The sequence below is a fragment of the Salvia hispanica genome, chromosome 1 (assembly GCF_023119035.1).
Source record: "Salvia hispanica cultivar TCC Black 2014 chromosome 1, UniMelb_Shisp_WGS_1.0, whole genome shotgun sequence".
NCBI classification, from domain to species: domain Eukaryota; kingdom Viridiplantae; phylum Streptophyta; class Magnoliopsida; order Lamiales; family Lamiaceae; genus Salvia; species Salvia hispanica.
In genome coordinates this window covers 26,683,938-26,704,315 of record NC_062965.1, presented here as the reverse complement: position 1 = coordinate 26,704,315, position 20,378 = coordinate 26,683,938, and the positions used below count along the sequence as shown (strand labels likewise).

Here is a 20,378-nt window from a genome sequence, read left to right as displayed (position 1 = left end):
ATGGAAAGATTGAGTGTCTTTTATTTCTTTACTTTATTTTAAGTCTTCTAATGGTCCAATAAAATGCTAGCTGTTTTAAGAAGTTTTGAAACACTTTTAAATAGTGCACTTTTAATTGAATCTTCATTTATGTATTGGAGACTAATTTTCTTATATTTTAATTAGTCTCTAATTAATTAAACAATCCTACTAAGTTTATAGATTAAATTACGGAATAAGATGAAATTATATATATTTAAAATTAAATCTAACTTCTAAAATTTGTATAACTTCTTAATATAAAGAGTAGTGTATATTGTCACATTATTCAAAACAAACAAGATGCATAAAATATTATCGGTATTTTAAGTGATAATTTACTTTTTAAACGTATATGTGGTGGGAAATAAGAAATTTATTCTTTCCAATATTAAAAATTCGTTAGTCAACTAAAATGTGATTATTGGATAATACAAATTTTCTAACTTGACTTCTCAAAGAAGTTTTAAATTTTTATGATTTAAATTATTCATATATTTTTATTTCAATAATAAACCATTATATTATATTATTTATTCTCATAATTAAGTAAATAAGTGGATGTAGCGTTTCTTGTGTACATGCACAAGCTGACTGTACAAAGACATGTACGCTCGAAGCATCTTTTAGTATATAAACCTCAGCACGGCCGGCCAGTTCCAGAGCTCTATTGTGAATGCTCTTATAACAATGTCTCAATTGCACACACTATAACATAAGTAAGAAATAGTATTCACACCCGTGCTATGCACGGGACATAAGGACCCGTGACATAAATAGATTCGTAAGGACCTGTTTGTTTTCCGTGTCTTCCACTGCAGTAACCCCATCAGGCCGCGTGCGATAGTTTTTGGAGATCTATTGTTGGTGGGAAAATGGTGGATCACTTGGCGCATTCGCTTGTGCGAGCAATGGTCAGTCCGTCGATCGGCAGGTCCTGTGAGCTATTTTTTATTTTATTTTAATACATTATTCTATGTTTAAATAACTTCATTCTTCTATCATATTGATATGTTAGTTTATGTTATTTTTTTTCTAAATTAACAATTAAAATAACAAAATATAAAGAATGGTTAAATAAGTTGAGCTGCATTTTGTGTATGATTTTGGGCGGGCCTATTGCAAGTATTAGGGTGAAATTGAAAATGCCAACGTAGTAGGAGAAAAATAAAATTCTGACACATTTCGGGGTGGTTTTTGTATTCACCCTGTGGATGCGCACCATAATACAATATTTTTTGGTTAGTGGATTAAGTGTCTCATTTATATTGGTTTTATAATAAAATGTAAGTGGAATAAATTGGTGTAATATGATGCGTACTTGTTATTTATGGTAAAAGTGGTGAAATGTGACTCCTATCCTAAAACGAACTGAAATGATATAAAGTGATTCTTATTGTACCGGAAGGGTCTATACTACTATTGGTATACTGCCCACACTGCCCACTTACAGTTAATGACATCAGTGTGTAAACCTAAAAAGTACAATAAGAACGTCAATATTATTTTTTTGCACAATAGTATATGTAATACTTAGTACTTAGAACTTAGAAATTATCATGTAACACACAAATATTTTAGAATACGGGTTTCATTTGCATGTAACCTACTTCTAATTATTCACTAAGCAAGCTACCAAGCAAAGAGGAGTCTTCTTATGCATAATAAACCCTACGGTTTCTTCCATATCAACATCCTCCTCCGACATTCCTTCCGGAAGCTTCCAATCAAATCGGAACAGAAGATTCGCCACCGCGAGCTCCACCACCGACATCGCGAAACTGATCCCGGGGCACCCCCTCCTCCCGGCACCAAACGGCAGCAGCTCGAAATGCTGCCCTCTAAAATCGACGTCTCTATCCTCAAACCTCTCCGGCGAGAATTCACTAGGGTTTTCCCACACGGCCAGATCGCTCGACATCGCTGACACGTTGAAGAAAACCCTCGTTTTGGCGGGAATGTGGTACCTGCCTCCGTCGATGGCGCAGGGCTCGATGGTTTCTCGGGGAACAAGCAGCGGCGCCGGCGGGTGGAGGCGGAGTGACTCCTTGATCACTTGCATTAGGTATGAGAGTTTTGGGAGGTCAGATTCTTCCACCATTGGTTTGCCTTTTGCGATTTCTCGCACTTGTTGTTGAGCTTTTCGTTTGACCGTTGGGTTTCTTATGAGTTCTGCCATTGTCCACGTGATTGTTGTCGATGAAGTGTCGGTTCCCCCTACAAATACATCCTGTCATGGCAGGGGCGAAGGGATAAACTTATTACTCCCTCTGTCCCATACAAATTGGCCCTTTAGAGTTGATACGGGTTTTAATGTGTAATTTACTATAAAAGGACAAAAAATAGTTGAAATTGTATAGTGGATGGTGGACTCGTAAATGAAAAAGTAAAAAAGAAGGAAAAAAAAGTTACTATAAATGGATATGTGACTATTTGTATGAGACAGACGAAAAAGGAAATATGACCAATTTCTATGGGACGGAGGGAGTATTTATTTTGACTGGATACATTTTAAATTCTGAATTTGAAATTTTAGAAAATAATTTGTTGGAGTATATATGTTTTCTTAATTAAGTAAATGCTTTTGTAAATTCAATTGAATAACATAGCTAGATACTAAATTTTGTTTAAACTATCAAATCAAACACCATTTATCGGAGATATTCTAGACTTTTTTACATTGGAATTATATAGGCAACTAGACACGGGGACGCAACTCTCATTAATCGTTGAATCAGTCAAAAATATCAGTTTCAAATATATATCTATCATTGAAAAAATGAATTTATATGTGGTCTATATAGCAAACGTGACTTTATACGAAAAAAATCGATGCAAGAGGTTGTCACTTAAGCCAATTGTACAAACGCATCCCATACATTTTGGAGTACTATTTTGGAAGTTTGGGACCAATTGGCAACTAGCATTCCGTATCAAAAACAACCCCAATTTCACTTAAGTTATCTCACTAGCTATATAGAAGAATCCATATTCAACCAAGATTTAAAAATTCCTAGAAGCGAGAAGATTATAAGGAGAGTTTGAGTTTAAACGTAACTAGCAATAACATATACTGGTCAGTCCAAGAAAAATAAATTTAGTAGCAAAACAGAGTCTTAATCTACAATTATTATCATAAGCAATGAATAGTGGAAAACCAAAAATGAGACCTAGCTCATTAAAAAAGATAAATTTATCATAAATAGATGTGACTAATTTTGATTGCAGGACCAAAATGGATGTAAAATATGCTAATTTTTTTTATCAAGATGGATTAGAACTTAGAAGTATACTTATAAAATTAACAACATTAATAAGAAACATAAAAAATTCCCATTATATTATTGAAATAAACAAAAAAAAAAATCAAACAAAATGAATTAAAATAGAGCTTAATTACCAAGAGTATAGCCTTAAGCTGATCATCCGTGAGCTGAGATTCCTTCTGCACTCGAAGCAACACATCAATTATATCCCCTTCACCGGAATCCGCCGCTGTCCGATCACGATGCTCTCCGATCACCCTCTCAAAAAACCCCTCCAAATCTCGACGATTCTCCGCAATCCTTCTATCCACGCCATTGACCCGATTAACCCAACCCAAACCCGGAAAATAATCCGACGGGTTGAATTCCGCGAAAATCCTCTGCGTCTCATGAAAAATCTCCTCGAAACTCCTCCCCTTCGCCGCCGCCCCGAACGCGGCGCGGCTGATGATGTTTTTCGACATGGCAAACACCGCCGAGCCCAAATCGACCGGGGCCGGAGCAGTGCCCGAAATGAAGTCGACCATCCGGGCCACTTCCTCGGCCCGGATGTGGCGGAACGACTCGACCCGCTTCGCCGTCATCAGCTCGAGGACTAAGATTCGCCGCGCTTCTCTCCAGTAGGGTCCGTACGGTGCGGTCGAGACGCAGGAGAGGTTGTAGCATATTTTGTCGAGTGCGTAGAGAGCGGGCCGGCCCGAGAAGGCGAGGTCGTGGTTTCTGAAGATATCGCGGGCTTTTTGGGCGGATGAGATGACTAATACCGGGCTGAAGCCGAGGTGCAGGAACATGAGATCGCCGTGGGTTTGGGAGAGTTTTTGGAGGGAACGGTGGGGGAATTTGCCGAGCTGGTGGAGGTTGCCGATGATTGGGAGCTTTCGCGGGCCGGGAGGGAGTTTTTCGGGCTTTCTGATTCTTTTGTTTAGTACGAGGAAGATGATGAGTGTGAGAATCGAAATGAAGGGAATCTGCAGAATCATTTTATTGAATTTTTAATACACTGTAGGAGTATTTGTTATTGTTGTGCTTTGGCTATGGTTTTGGAGGTGGAAGTTGAAAACTTAGGAATGGAGTGATTTGAAGTAAAGAGTGCACGCGAATGGCTTTAAATATAACAAGATATTCAATCCGCCCAATCATGAGTTAGTATTTGTCAACATTGATTTAGGAAGAATTTTAAAAACTGTAGTGAAGTGAACGGAAAAGATAATGTAACATGAGTTTTGTTTTGTTTTGTTTTTAAGTAGCTAGCGCTTAGGAGTAAGAAAGATTAAAAAAAAAATTAAGAGCAATTTTTCTATTTTTAGTATGAGACTAATTTTAATGGATGGACGAAAATAAAAAGATTATATTTTTGGGACGGATAGAGTATGAAATTTATTTAATAAAATATGACATTTTATTGAGGACATCCATATAAAATAGAACATTTTATGGTGGACTTGATATTATTTTTAACAAAATAATTTATTTACCGCAATCATTCATTCATTCAGTGTGAGAATTTGTATAATTAATTGTGAAACTGTTAATTAAATTGATCTAAAATCGTCCGGGCTTCATATGATTTGAGTTAAATTTGTCATGTAGAAAGGTCAAGATTCATACAAGAAAAACATTTTTATTACTCCATGGAGTAATAGAGAATAGAGATCAAACATACAAGCTAAAACAAATAATAGTATATGAAAAGGGTTGGCTCTTATTCGAATTATATGCTCCATGCATGAGAGTGTGAGTTTATTACAACAGTTCAATTTATAATACTACAAAGTAGGAGTAAAATAAAGAGTAATTTAATACTAGATGGATCGAAGGTTTGAGTAATCTCGCGTCTGTAAACAAAAAATTCAAAACCGTCAATAATTATTCACCGAGCAAGCTACCAAGCAAAGAGGAACCTTCTTATGTATTGTAACCCCAATCGCTTCCTCCATATCAACATCCTCCTCCGACATTCCTTCCGGAAGCTTCCAATCAAATCTGAAAAGAAGATTCGCCACCGTGAGCTCCACCACCGGAACCGAGAAACTAATCCCGGGGCACCCCCTCCTCCCAGAACCAAACGGCAGCAGCTCGAAATGCTGCCCTCTATAATCGACGCCGCTATCCTCGAACCTCTCCGGGGAGAATTCCCTAGGGTTTTCCCACACGGCCGGATCCGTCGACATCGCTGCCACGTTGAAGAAAACCCTCGTTTTGGCGGGAATGAGGTACCTGCCGCCGTCGATGGCGCAGGGCTCGATGGTTTCTCGGGGGACAAGCAGCGGCGCGGGTGGGTGGAGGCGGAATGCCTCCTTGATGACTTGCTTTAGGTAGGAGAGTTTTGGGAGGTCTAATTCGTCCACCATGGGTTTGCCTTTCGCGATTTCTCGCACTTGTTGTTGAGCTTTTTGTCGGGCGGATGGGTTTTTGATGAGTTCACCCATTATCCATACGATTATTGATACTGACGTGTCGGTTCCCGCTATGAATACATCCTGTGGTGATGTGTGAATTAGTGAAATTATTAATTACAAAAATAGTGATCTTGGTAAGTTGATGGTTTTGATTTTTGAATTATACACCCTACATTCATGCATTCAAGTCTCATAATAACTTGAATTATTGAACTATTGATTTGGTCAGAGAGTAAACGTTTTATCAATTGAATTATTACATTATTTGCATAACGATTAAATTACACTAGCTCCTAAAAATGAAGCTCATAAGTTGGTTTATAAAAAACTAAAAAATTTGCCTAAATTATCAATCGACCAATACTTTTATATCATTGTCGACTATTCTTAGATGGAGACGTCACAAATTAGATAGGAGTATTCTAATTATTTCGACGACCAGACAGGGAGGGTACCCCCTCATTAATTGTCCAAAGACTTAAAACAAGACCACTTGCACATATCCATCTTTGAAGCATTTATTTATATGTGCTATATTAAGTGAACTTGATATCATACATATCTCCTAGCTATACATTTCAAAGTTTGAGTCCAACCAAAATCTATCCTTATAATAATAATAACAATTACTCCATATGCTTTCGTCCTCCACACATACACTTTGACCCAAGTTATCTCACTAGCTAGTAGAATCCATATATTCATCCAAAATTTAGTATGCAATAATACTCCTATTCATTTTCTTTAAAACATTTAATTTAGTTTTACCCAATTTATATTTTATTAAAGATATTATAAAATTCATAATAACAAAAAAATACTCCTACTACTACTACTACTCAATTAATTTTCAGAATAAAAAAGAAAAATATGAAAACAAATTTGATTTACCATGAGTATACCCTTAAGCTGATCATCAGTGAGCTCCGATCCCTTCTGCACTCGAAGCAACACATCAATGATATCCCCCTCGCCGGAATCCTCCGCCGCCCGGTCACGATGCTCTCCGATCACCCTCTCAAAAAACCCATCCAAATCTCGAAAATTCTCCGCAATCCTCCTATCCACACCATTGATCCGATTAACCCAACCCAAACCCGGGAAATAATCCGCCACATTAAACTCTCCCACAAAGTTCTGCGCCTCACGAAAAATCTCCAAGAAACTCCGCCCCTTCCCATCTCCGCCGCCGCCCGCCTTCCCGAATGCGGCGCGGCTGACGATGCTGTTCGACATCGCAAACACCGCCGAGCTCAAATCCACCGGGTCCGGAGCGGTACCCGAGATGAAGTCGATCATCCGGCCCACTTCCTCGGCCCGGATGTGGCGGAACGAATCGACCCGCTTCGCCGTCATCAGCTCGAGGACTACGATTCTACGGGCCTCCCTCCAGTAGGCTCCGTACGGTGCGGACGAGACGCACGAGAAGTTGTAGCATATTTTGCCGATTGCGTAGACAGCGGGACGGCCCGAGATTGCGAGGTCGTAGTGCTTGAAGATGTCGCGGGCTTTTTCGGCGGATGAGACGACGAGTGCTGGTTGGAATCCGAGGTGTAGGGACATGAGGTCGCCGTGGGTTTGGGAGAGTTTTTGGAGGGAGCGGTGGGGGAGTTTGCCGAGCTGGTGGAGGTTCCCGATGATCGGGAGCTTTCGCGGCCCGGGAGGGAGCTTCCCGGGCTTTCTGATTGCCTTGTGAAGCACTAAAAAGAGGAGAGTATGAATGTGAGAAGTGGAATCATGAAGGGAATCTGCAGAATCATTTTTAATGTTTGCTTTTTAAAATTAAATTTGATGTGTTTTGGCTATGATTGTGGAGGTGGAAGTTGGAATGGAAAGTTATGATATTAATAGAGGCAAAGGATTTAGATGGTCAACTAAACAATAGTTTTGACATTGGAATTTTCTTCATCCAAATAATTCGTTCACAATCGAGAATTTGTGTGATTTGTGAACCGCATCAAGTAATACTACAAAGACTAAAAGTCTATACAAAAAATTGGAAAAATAGCAAAGACTTATTTTAACAGACTTTGGATTTTAATCGCATTTCGTCAAACATTAGTTATGATTTACTGATTTTCTTCATAGTGTGCGTGGAATAATTGAAGAAGTAACGTATGCATTTTGAATTTTTTTTTATCATCGGTCTAGAAGAAGTATAAAACGTACATGACATCCCTCGGTCCCACACTAAGAGTATTGTTTTGTCATTTCGGTCTGTTCCACAATAAGAATTTTATTTTACTTTTATTATAAATGGTAAGTAGGTCCTACATTCCACAAGCTTATTTAGCTCATATTTTATTTATAAACTACTCCCTTCATCCCAAAATATTAGACCCACTTCTTTTAGGCACAAAAATTTAGAAGGTGTTGTTTAGTGGTGTAAGTGAAATTGATAGTAAAGTAAATTTTTACCATAAATAGAAATGACTCAAATATGTTGGGATATATATAAGTGAGTTTCATTATATTTCACTAACTTATTCAATCTGCTTTTATTTACATTTCCTAAAACCCGTATCATAACTAAATAGAACTCCTATTGCGGGAAGAAGAGAGTATTTTCTTTTGATTAGTTGCCGCTAATATGATCGATTGTCGTTGTGGTAATGCTAAGACGACGAGGGTAGTTTGGAGCTGTGGGACAGAGTACGCACCAGGAGAGAAAGAGGTGCTGAAATTTCATAATGAGTACTCCCTCCGTCCCAAGGAAGATGACTCCTTTCTTGGGCGGCACGGTATTTTATGCAGTTATATTTTGTGTGGTAAGACGAGAGAGTAAAGTAAGAGAGAGGGAATAAAGTAGAGATAAATGTGTTTCCATTTTAAGTAATGGATCATTTTGATTGGGACAAACCAAAAAGGAAAGTGGGTCATTTTCAATGGGACGGAGGGAGTACATTTTTGTGTGTGTTTAGTTTGGAGCTATATTTTCTAAATTTCTTTAAAAGTTTATGTTAATAAAACAAAAACACTAAAAAGTTATATCATTAGGGGCTTAAGCTCCTTGTGGTCTTCTTCATATAGTTTTCCTCTGGAGTGGCACCACCTTTCTTACTCGATTCCTACTCCATCCCTCAAAACTTAATAAAATAATCTTATACTCCCTCCGTCCCACTACAAGTGATGAATTTCTTTTGGACACGAGAATTAAGAAAATGATATATATTGAATTAAAGTGGAGAGAGTAAAGTATGAGAGAGGAAAAAGTAAGAGAGATAAAAAGAGAATAAAATAAGAAAGAGAGAATAAAGAAAGAGATGGTTGAAGTTTTGTTTTTAGCTAAAAAAAGAAATTGATCACTTGTGGTAGGACAACTAAAAATGGAAAGTTGATCATTTGTGATGAGACGGAGAGAGTAATATGTAAGTGATGGTTAAGTGATGGTGGAATTATTTTATTAAACTGTGAGTGTGGAATAGGAATGTTAGGGTGTCTCCTACGGCGCCCTTCCCGTTCGCCCGTCGGGGACGGGCGACCTGACGGGCGCCATAGTGGGCGGGAAGGGCGCCCACGCCCGTCCCGAGTGCCCCTGCGATGGCCTCGCCCCTCCCGTCGACGGGCGAGTGGGACGGGCGCCACTGTGGCGAAGGTCGCCCGTCCCACTCGGACGTCCGACATTTTAATTTTTTTTTTTTAAACTCTATAAATAGGGCTCCTCCAACATCATTTCATTCACACCACTTGTGTTGACAAGTTTCTCTCTCTAACTTCTTTTTTCAATTATCTGTAATGGCGAGTAGTCGTGCGGGTAGTAGTGGCGGAGGTGCTAGTGATAGTAATGGCTTTAGCGATAATGAATTGGATCTCGCTGTGCAAGCGGCGATTGATCGACGGATCCGGCAGAGGCAGCAGCGGCGCGGCGGCCGTGCCTCGGCCGATCCATCGCCGACGGCATGTACCCCGGGACCACATTGCTGCACATCAGCGGTTGTATGAGGACTACTTTGCTCCAGAGCCGCGTTTTGGGGATGCCTTATTCCGCCGGCGTTTTAGGATGCATCGTCCTCTGTTTATGCATATCGTTGGTCCGTTAGAGAGAAGGTACGAGTTTTTCAGAATCGGGGAGGATGTGGGCTGGCAAACCCGGACACACACCAATACTGAAGTGTACGGCCGCAATCGGAGCAGCGGCGTACGGAGGCCCGGCCGACATGTTCGACGAGTACCTCCACATTGGGGAGTCTTCAGCCGTCGAGTGTCTGTTGGAGTTTTGCGCGGGCGTTAGAGCGATATTCGGGGATCGGTATCTTCGGCGTCCGAGCCCCGAAGACTGCCAGCGGCTGATTAATATGCACGGGTCGGTGCACGGGTTCCCTGGGATGTTGGGCAGCATCGATTGTATGCATTGGGAGTGGAGGAACTGCCCCGCCGCCTGGAAGGGGATACACACTTCCGGCTTCAAAGCCAAGCATCCCACGTTGATCCTTGAAGCTGTAGCTGACTACCGGCTATGGATATGGCATGCTTATTTTGGAGTGGCCGGGTCGAACAACGACATCAACGTCCTCCAGTCGTCGCCCCTGTTCAACGATCAGTGCAATGGCGTTGGTCCCGCCATCAGTTTCGTCGCCAACGGCAACCAGCACAACATGGGATACTATTTGGCGGATGGGATATACCCAAACTGGCCCGTCTTTGTGAAGACGATCAAGCATGCGATCGGGCCAAAGAAGTCCTACTTTGCGACCCGGCAGGAGGCAGCGCGCAAGGATGTTGAGCGCGCATTTGGTGCGCTCCAGAGTCGATGGGCGATGGTGAGGGGTCCGGCACGGCAGTGGTATATTCCCAACATCGGCGACATCATGTACGCGTGTATCATTTTGCACAACATGATTGTCGAAAGTGAAGGGGACGAACTGACTCAGTGGACCAGCGAAGATGACACGGGTGCCGGTCCAAGCCACGGCGTGGCCACCGCGAATGTGAACATGGGGGTACCTCATGGAGAGGTTGAGCGGTTGCGCGCATTTGCCGACATGCGGCAAAAAAATGCCCATATTCGACTTCAGGAGGATATCATCGAAGAGGTTTGGACGCGGAGGGGTGGACACTGATGTGGTTGTTTTTTTTTCTATCTACTATGTAATTTTTTTTTTCGAATGATGTATGTTTTTTTTTATTGAAATATTCGTATTTCCCGTTCGTATTTGTGTCGAATTTTAATTCCGTGAATTTTAATTTAATTGTGAATTAATTTAATTGTGGGAAGGGCGAGTGGGAGGGGCGAGTGAGAAGGGCTAGTGCAGTGGGAAGGGCTAATGATGTGGCAGTGGAATGGGAGGGGCTAGTGCTGACGTAGCATGGGAAGGGCGAGTGGGAGGGGCGCCGCCGGAGACACCCTTAGAGTAGGAGATCCGCTCCGCTTCCCCCTGCGAGTTGCTACGAAGACCAACATATGACTCTTCATTTCAATTTTGAATATTTTCATATGGAAAAAGAACAATGAATTAAGTATATAAGTTCCTTTATACGTAATTAATTGATTCATGTATATTTTCGGGACGTTCAAATCATTTTTTATTTAAAAAATATCAGCTTTTTCAATTTTTATAATTTTTTTATTTTGTGTATTTAATTAATTTTCTACTTAAATCATTTAATATCATCTATTAAATTTCTTAATAGAAAACTCGAGTTGGGAATTAATACACCGTAAAGTATTGATATGCTGAGTTTATCCAATCCAGATTCTTGGATAAGCAGATAAGCAAAATGATGTAACACAAAAACTCTGCTGATCAAACAAATCCTCTCACTCTCAGCAAGATGGAAACTTTGGGTCTTCATCTCTCTCCCACCATCGCTCTAAACCGGCCCACTAAATGGAAATATCTTTCTGGCTTTACGCCGCTGCCGATTGCCACACCTCCGTCTTTCTCGAACACCAGTATTCGCCGCAATGTAAACACAATTTCATCCTTTGAGCTTCTGTTTCTGGAGTCACCCTTTTTTCTTGATTAAATTGAATTTTTTTTTTTTGTGATTTGGTATGGAAAATTGTGGCAGGGTGTGACGAGAATGCAAGTGGTTGAAGAGGAATACGAGGTGAAGCAGATGAGGGATATGGCAGCTGCTAAAAAAAGATGGGAGGCTCTGGTAATTTTCATAATTCCGTTGTGCTAATTTTGGGAATTAGGACTTGTACAAGGAAGAGACTTGTTGTTGCTATGATATGCAAAATGATTTTGTACTAATGGAACATCTATGAATGGTAATTGGTGTCATTTTATTAGCCTATTTAGGGTTTGCAGAAAATTGGGTTTAGTAGTCATTTGAGTGGATTTTTCCTGAATTTGATAATGTGTTGCAATATGTAGGATAATTGTGAAATTTAGGATGTTGTGAGGTTTTGAGTGTGAACTTTGTCAAGAAATGCATTCTTGATCGAAAAATCAGAGTGTGATGGAGTAAAGGCCATGGGGGCCGAAGGATCAAGCTATAGAAAATTTACAAGAACATAAATATGCTGCATTTACACGTTCAAGCATCGTGCACGTGTCAGTTATGGTACTGCTAATTAGATGTTCACATCTTCATTATGTATAAAGAATAGGCTTATTATTGGAAAAGTGATTCAGCATGTAGCTTTCGTGTGTATCGGTCTCTCTGCATTTTCAGTTGGCTATTAACATTTGTATATCTAGCATTTATATAGTTTCTTATTCTCATTTGGGGTTTTTGTGCTACATCCATGATGATGGTTTCTACTGATTTCAGTATATAAATTGTGTTTCTAACTTAGGTTAGGGAAGGGAAAGTTAAAGTTCTAACTCCAAAAGAAGCTGGATATGCTATTCAACTCTCAGATAAAACCTTGCTTGATGTTCGTCCCTCGATTGAGCGTCAGAAGGTGAGCACAATACTGTTATGGTTGTATATCACTATAATTTGGCATCATCTATTTCCCCTCTTCCGAAATTTGTAATGTTTTTTGCACTCTAACCAGTTATTTTAAATGATGCTTTTCTTCGACTTGGTGTTTTGTTTTGAAAAAATGCCAGATTAGCTGTTTATAGTTCCTCCTTGTAAGTTGATTTCGTGATTTACAATTGGAGATTCTGTTTTCAAATCTTGTTTACAGGCATGGGTAAAAGGCTCGACATGGATTCCTATATTCGATGTTGACGATAGCTTGGATGCTGGCACTCTTTCAAGGAAGATCACGGGATTTATGATGGGTATTTACTTGAACATCGAGTTTATTTCCTATGTTTTGTTTTATTGATTGTTCATGTAATTTACTACCTTGTGTGTTGTTTCAATATGTTTTATACTTACCTTAAGTCTTTCCAAATTAAAATCTAAGTAATCTTTGTTTTTAGGAGGATGGTGGAGCGGCGTTCCTACTCTATCTCTCAATAAGTATAATTACTGCTTCGTCCACTTTTCATTATAGCATATACTTTTATTACATGATAAGCATCTCCTATGCAATATTTTCTTAACAGAGATTTCTTGTCGAAAGTGGCGGAGAAATACCCAAGAGATAAAGATCTTATCCTGGCATGCCAGAAGGGCTTAAGGTGAGATTTTCTTTCAGTTGATAGAAATCCACGTATTCGTTGGCAATGCTTTATAAACGCACAAGGCTGGATTTTTTTCAGTAGATATCCGAATTTTGCATATTTACTACATAATTCTTTGTTTCTCCCCAATTTCTATTTGAGTAATCTCATGATCAGGCAGATCCCTCGCAGCTTGTGAATTATTGTATAATGCTGGATACGAAAACCTTTTCTGGGTTCAAGGAGGTTTGGAGGCCGCTGAAGAAGAGGTAACGTGCTCGTTTCTCTTTCATTTTGTATATGTAAGCATATGTCATAGCTCTGGCTTTACATTCTTGATCTGTTTGGCTCCTTTGGTTCATACTAACAGGATCTCGAAAGGGAAGGGCCACAGCCCTTTAAGTTAGCAGGAATTGGTGGGCTTTCGGAATTTCTCGGGTAACTTCTAACAATCTCTCTCTTCCTTGAGCTATTCATACGAAAACAACTCCAAAACTGGAAAATCGGTTATCTAATTATGACAGATAATTCTATAACCATACTGATTATACCTTGTCATATGCATAGTTGGACTGATCAACAGAGAATTGCATCTGCCAAGGAAGGCTGGGGTTATCGACTAGTTTTCTCTGCTCGTTTGGTAATCTCTTCCTCGCCTCTTCTAAAGTTCGGTTGGTAGCATTAATCCTAGAACTTCCCATTCACAGAAGTCTCGTTTGCAGCTCGGACTCATTCTTGCAGCGGATGCATTGTTTATCGGAGCTCAACAATTCGGCCGTTATCTCGAGAACTTGAGGTCCCAGTAGTGGCTGAAACTATTTAGCTCTTGCAGCAGTAGGAATGAGAAAATTGGAGTTAGCGTTTAATAAATATTTTGGAGTAGAAGAAATGTGGAGTAAAAATACTACTCAAGTTTGTGTATATTTTGGCTTTGTAGAAGGTGGTGAAGTGAGGCGTATGTTTTGATTGTGTAAAAAAGAAAATCTACTACTACTATTTTCTTCATTTATAAGGTTTTGTATTAAATGACGTACTATACATATACATATATTATATGACCATCATCCGCTAGCATCACTCTCATTAAATCAATGTGTAATACTATAACTTATTTTGTTTAAATGTTTTAGTTTGAATAATATCTTAGTGTTTTTAACATGGTAGATTTTATATAAATTACTAGAGAAAATTCCAACTTCGATTTGTTATTTCATTTATTTATATACTCCATTTGTCCCCTAAATATTGTCCCACTTTGACCCGACATAGGTTTTAAGAACCATAAATGAAAAGTGAGTTGAAAAAGTTAGTGGAATGTGAGTCCTACTTTTATATACTCCCTCCAAAAAGACTTGGTAAAGTAAGAGAGATATGGAGAAAAAGTGGAAAAAGTGGAATGTGAGTCCTACTGTCATTTTCGTTTGTCCTCCATTTCCGACTGAATACGACATCGGTAAATAAATCCGTCGATTAATGGCCGTTTAAATTACGAAGTTTAATCAAATGTTAGTCAATTCAACAAAGTTTGATATCATACCTAGTTTGTTTATTAAATAAAAAAGGAAAAATAAAAGAAAAAAACTTACTTTATTGAAACCATAGTTTGAACATCACCAAATGCCAACATTTTCTTTATAAATTAAATACGGCGAAAAGTTGAAATTTCATGATTTTAAATTTTACGAGACTTACTAAAATTTAATTAAATTTCATAATTCAAATAATTATTAATCTAAAAAGTTACTCCATAAAGAGGATTACTTTCCTTTTCTTGCTTCATTCTTTTCATCACTATCTAATTCTCTCATGTCTCTCTTCCTCTAATTTTAATATTGGAGAAATGAATTAATAGTGGATAAACAATTGCAAAAATATTAAGACCATCTAAATCTTTAAGTCGATGGGAAAAACAAAAGCCTTAATTCAGTTTCAACATACTTATCTTTGCTGCTTCATGAACCTAATCAATCTAGCGAAGAAGACTTCTTACATTTCACATTAACACCATCTTAATCTTTCTTCCAAATTCTTGAATTCATCAACTTAGGCAGCTGGGGTAGCAACAACAACCAGAGGAGATTTCCTACGCACACTCACTCCACTCGCTTCGCTCATGTCCAAATCCTCCACCCGAACTCCACCAGGCAACCCGAAGTCGAACTTGTGCACCAACTTCGCCAGCGCCAGCTCGTTCACAGCCAATGTGAACGTGATCCCGGGGCAGCCCCTCCTGCCAGCCCCAAACGGGATGAACTGGAGGTGCTGCCCTCTCAAGTCCACGCTCGAGTCAAGGAACCTCTCTGGACGAAACTCCTCAGCATCTTCGCCCCACGAGGCCGGATCCTTGTTGATTGCCCACGCGTTGATCATCACCTGAGTGCCGCGCGCCACGTCATAGCCTAGCACTTTGGTGTCCCGAGTTGGTTCGCGGGGGAGGAGGAGTGGGGTTGGCGCGTGCAGCCTTAGGCCTTCCTTGATTGCGGCTTTCAGATAGGGCATTTTCTCGATGTCGTCCTCGTTGATCTCGTCCTTGCCTTTCCCGATCTCTCGGACTTCGGTTTGCAATGTTTTCATGGTTCTTGGGTTTTTTATAAGCTCGGCTATCGTCCATTCTAAAGCTGTGGATGTGGTGTGGGTTCCGGCGTTGAACATGTCCTGTCACAAAAATTAAAGTGGCCAAAATTATAAGTCATGTGGGGTATAAAGTATTTATAGACTATTATAGAAAGTATTGGAGGATTGAAATCTATCGAATGGCGAATATATTTTGAATTTTAAAATGATTTTCTCAAATTTTTAATAGAAATTTAAAATTGGACAATAAGAAGTCCACTAACAGAGCCGTGAGTGAGCTTCACTCTGCGGCATGATTAGATGAGAGGGGAGGGCGGCACCCCTCTCACTTCTTCCTCACAGAACACACGCTACGCGTGCCAATGTATTCCGTCCTTCAGAACGAAACGCATCAGCACCGCTCCGGATACTCTAAAAGCCCCTCTAAAATGAAAATTTAATTCGAATTTATAGGTCAACAATTATTTTGCACTAATGACTAATGAATACGGCTGCCACTACCTAAATAGCATAAGTAGATTAGTGAGTTGCCAGAAAATTTGTAGGAGGGCCAACTAATAAAATAGGGAAGACGTGTCTACACATAGAGCTTAATTTATACTTTCTCCGTCATATAGTAGATATCACACTTTCCTTTTTAGTTTGTCTTACAAAAGATGTCATATTTCATCTTTTGAAAAAAGTTTCTTCTCACATCAATTATAAAATTATATTTTCTCTCACCGCTTAACACACAAAATAATACTCCCTCTGTCCCATTAGAAATGCAACGTTTTCCTTTTTGGGTTGTCCCAATAAAAATGAAACGTTTCCTAAAATGGAAATATCACTCTCTCTACTTTTCCCTCTCTCCTACTTTACTCTCTCTTCATCAACTCACAAAACAACACTGCATAAAATCCCGTGCCATAAACCAAATGTTTCATATTTGTTGGGACGGAGGGAGTATCTCCTAAAATCCCGTGTCATCTCATAAGTGTGACACATCTACTATTGTATAGAGAGAGTACTTTTATAGTAGTACAATTTAATCTTTCTTTAATTTTGTTGAAAATAGTAAAAGAGATTGATAATGTTACAATATAGGACATTTTTCTTTTAAAGTGATTAGTACATAGTAGTATAACTTAAGCTAGAAAATAAATGTGACATATATCTATAAATATTTTACAATCCTACGTATATGACTAATAAATAATCAATTAGTCATTACTCAATTTGCTTCCCAAATATCCATCATAAAGAATTAGACGCATTTTAATAGGTTAGTACTGTTATAATTCATGGATCCAGCCAAAATATGAAGTTAATTTAATTAAATTATATGATCATCTACTAAACTCCAGTATCAACTATCAACATCAATTAGCAATGTCTAGAATCTTTTACATTCACATAATATTAAATGCATGGCTACCACTACAATATACTACTACTCCATTTGGAAAAAATCTAAGTGGGTCCAATGTCTAATTAAATCGAGAAGTCTTCACACGTTGCAATAATTCTTTAAAAGTGCAGACAAATTCTTATAACTCTTCTCCTACGCAACGCACGAAGACTTTTCGATACGTCCAAAACTGAATTTTTTTTTCAAGATGGTTACCTCAATCACAGCTTTAATGGTGTAATCCTCCACCTTCTCCTCACTCTCCCTCTGAAACTGCAGCAGCACATCAACGAAATCCGCAACCCTCCCTTCCCTTTCCCCCTTCTCCCTATGCTCCTCAATCACTCTCTGAAGAAATTCATCATACATCTTGGCTACACTCGCAACCCTCGCATCCAATCCATTAATCCGATTAATCCACCCCAGCCACGGCACGTAGTCTCCCACGCTGAACGTCCCCAGCAATTCAATCAGCGCGTCGACGATCTCCCCAAACACCATCCCTTCTTCTCCGTCGCCGCCGCTGTATTTTTTACCGAGCGCGATTCTGCAAACGACGTCGTTCGTCAGCTTCTGGAAGGCTTCGCTGAGGTTTGTTTGGTTTTGGGAGGAGGCGATTTTGCGGAGGAGGAGGGAGGTTTCTTCCTCCCGGACGCGGCGGTAGGATTGGACGCGCTTGTTGGAGAGGAGCTGGAGGACGCAGACGGAGCGGACGCGGCGCCAGTAGTCGCCGTAGGGGGCGAAGCCGACGTCGTGGGACCCGTAGGTGAGGCGGTCGGCGATGCTGAGCTTGGGGCGGTTGGAGAAGAGGGAGTCTTGGGTTTTCATGATCTCGGCGGCGGCGGCGGCGGAGGAGGCGATGAGGACGGGGACGGAGCCCAAGTGGAGGAGCATGAGGTGGCCGTGGTGTTGGGAGAGGGAGTGGAGGGACCGGTGGGGGAATGCGCCCAGCTGGTGGAGGTTGCCGATGATGGGGAGCTTGCGGGGGGAGGGAGGGGGGCGGAGGAGGGAGCGGCGGCGGAGATATGTGTAGAGGAAGGCGGCGAGGAGGAGGAGAGGGAGGATGGAGGCGGTGAGCTCTGTGAAAGCCACCATTTTTTTTTTGTATGTTTGTTGAGGTAAGGAGAAATGTTTGGAGGAGTTTTGTTGATATGTAGTGAAGGGAGAAAAGGTTGGTGATAAATGCTGTGGTGTAATTTCATATCTGGATTTTCTCTTTTTTTTTTTATTTAAGTAATATTCTCAGTAGTATGTACTTCTACACAATAATTATAGATGGAGTATGATGTACTCCTTCCGTCCGTGTATAGGAGTTCCGTTTTGCTATTTTAATCCGTCCGTGAATGGAAGTTCTGGTTCACTTTTATAATAAATGGTAATAGGGTCTCACCTTCCACTAACTCATTTCATTCACATTTTATTTAAAACTAATACATGCAAATGAGACCTCTATTCACTAACCTTTTTCCACCCATTTTTTTTAACATTTCTTAAAATTCGTGCCGCCAAGAAATGAGAATCTTAATGGCGAACGGAGGGAGTATTTATCAATCATTGAAAAATAATAGTAAATTAAATGGAGCGTAAAATAAAATTTAAAATAGATTGTTCTTGAAAAATACGAACTTTCTAATTTTGGAAATTGTTCTTTCTCTAGTAAGACGAGACTCATTTTTCACTAACAATACTTTAATTACTTTTTCTTTTTATCTCTCTCTCACTTTACTATTTATACATTAAAACTCGTGCCCATCAAAAAGTGCATATTCTTGTGGGACGGATGAAATATAAATTTTTGACTTTTTTAGTATTTTTATTACTCCCTCCGTCCCATAAAGATTGTCCCATTTTTCCATTTCCGTCTGTCCCACAAAGTTTGTCCCATTTTAATTTTTACAATTTTTGGTAGTGGACCCCATTCCACTAACTCATTTTTACTCACATTTTATTATAAAACTAATATATAAAAGTATGACTCATATTCCACTAACTTTTCAACTCACTTTTCATTACATTTCTTAAAACCCGTGCCCGGTCAAAGTGAGACAATCTTTGTGGGACGGAGGGAGTAATATTTTATCTGTCTAATAAATTAATAAAATGGAGTAGATATTTGTTACAATAACTTTTTCGAATCATCAATACTCCCTCCGTCACTTAAATTTTGTCATATTTTGACCAGACACAAGTTTCAATAAATGTAAAGAAAGTGCGTTGAAAAAGTTAGTGAAATATGGATCCTGCTTTTAAATTTTTATAATAAAATATGAGTAGATTGAGTTAGTGGAATGAGGGTCATTACCAATAAGGATGAAAAGTGAAATGTGACAAATTTTGTGGGACCGACAAAAATTGAAATATGTGACAAATTTTAAGAGCCGATAGTAACAACTAAAAAGGAGAGCATGGTTCATAATTATATGCAGAAATTTGGCTCTATTTGTTTTAGCAAGATTAAATATGGTTTTCTACTTTTTATTAATAATTTTTCTAGCTGATAAAATTAATAAAATTTTGAAAATATGGATATTTGTTTTAAATTTTTCGAATCTTCAAGTTTTCAACAAGTAATAGTTGGCGATAAAATGTTATCTCTGTCAACTCTATTTGTGGTGGTAATTTCACATCTGGATTTTGTCTTTTTGTTAAGATGTGCGGTGGAGTAGTATATACAGTACAAGTATATCAGTATATGTGGTGCACCCGCTACTTACATGCATGCTTTCATGAAGTTTCAGTATATGTGGTGCACCCGCTACTTACATGCATGCTTTCATGGAGTTAATATTGTCGTTATACTTTTCTTTTTAAAAAACTACTCTCTATAGTGAAGAGATTAAGTGGATAAATGAAAATAGATTAAAAATCTCTTTTTTAATTGATAAAGTACACATAAATTTAAAGATAACATTGCAATGAACTCCAACCCGAAATCTTTCTCTCAGATATTATCCATTTTACTCTGAAAGGCCATCCAAAAACATTGTAGGCCGATTTTAGGCCTAAGCTCATATTAAAACAGGCCTGTGTTATTAACTTGGACCAGCTTGTGAGTCTTACCCTATCGGATCTGGGCCAATGCATTGGGTCAAATTATTGTTCTTAATCTCCACCCAAAAAAAGTGACTCAATTAAAAAGAATGGAAAAGGTATTATTTCTGCAGATAATTAAAATAGAGTAGAAAAGTTAAATCTCTACCTTTTTCATGAAAAATCACAT

The 20,378-nt window shown here is 39.2% G+C and overlaps 3 protein-coding genes and 1 pseudogene across 3 annotated transcripts; 1 reads left to right on the top strand and 3 right to left on the bottom strand.

Annotated features, from left to right (window-relative positions):
* Positions 1 to 1,539: 1,539 nt before the first annotated feature.
* LOC125218995 (cytochrome P450 71A9-like) lies at positions 1,540 to 4,346 on the bottom strand. Its single transcript, XM_048120835.1, has 2 exons — positions 3,419 to 4,346; positions 1,540 to 2,248 (listed from the first exon to the last, which is right to left on the bottom strand). Exons 1-2 carry the CDS (start codon positions 4,262 to 4,264, stop codon positions 1,631 to 1,633), a joined length of 1,464 nt encoding a protein of 487 aa, XP_047976792.1. The 5' UTR covers positions 4,265 to 4,346; the 3' UTR covers positions 1,540 to 1,630.
* Positions 4,347 to 4,968: 622 nt separating this feature from the next.
* On the bottom strand, positions 4,969 to 7,524 carry LOC125211459 (annotated as a pseudogene).
* A 3,856-nt stretch (positions 7,525 to 11,380) lies between these two features.
* LOC125206664 (rhodanese-like domain-containing protein 11, chloroplastic) lies at positions 11,381 to 14,199 on the top strand. The gene is made up of 10 exons (XM_048105906.1): positions 11,381 to 11,590; positions 11,696 to 11,785; positions 12,432 to 12,539; positions 12,771 to 12,867; positions 13,012 to 13,051; positions 13,138 to 13,212; positions 13,376 to 13,463; positions 13,565 to 13,632; positions 13,762 to 13,834; positions 13,917 to 14,199. The coding sequence occupies exons 1-10, from the start codon at positions 11,456 to 11,458 to the stop codon at positions 13,998 to 14,000; spliced, it is 858 nt and encodes a 285-aa protein (XP_047961863.1). The 5' UTR covers positions 11,381 to 11,455; the 3' UTR covers positions 14,001 to 14,199.
* Positions 14,200 to 15,068: 869 nt separating this feature from the next.
* LOC125205041 (cytochrome P450 71A6-like) lies at positions 15,069 to 18,438 on the bottom strand. Its single transcript, XM_048103842.1, has 2 exons — positions 17,375 to 18,438; positions 15,069 to 15,849 (listed from the first exon to the last, which is right to left on the bottom strand). Exons 1-2 carry the CDS (start codon positions 18,251 to 18,253, stop codon positions 15,238 to 15,240), a joined length of 1,491 nt encoding a protein of 496 aa, XP_047959799.1. The 5' UTR covers positions 18,254 to 18,438; the 3' UTR covers positions 15,069 to 15,237.
* Positions 18,439 to 20,378: the final 1,940 nt, after the last annotated feature.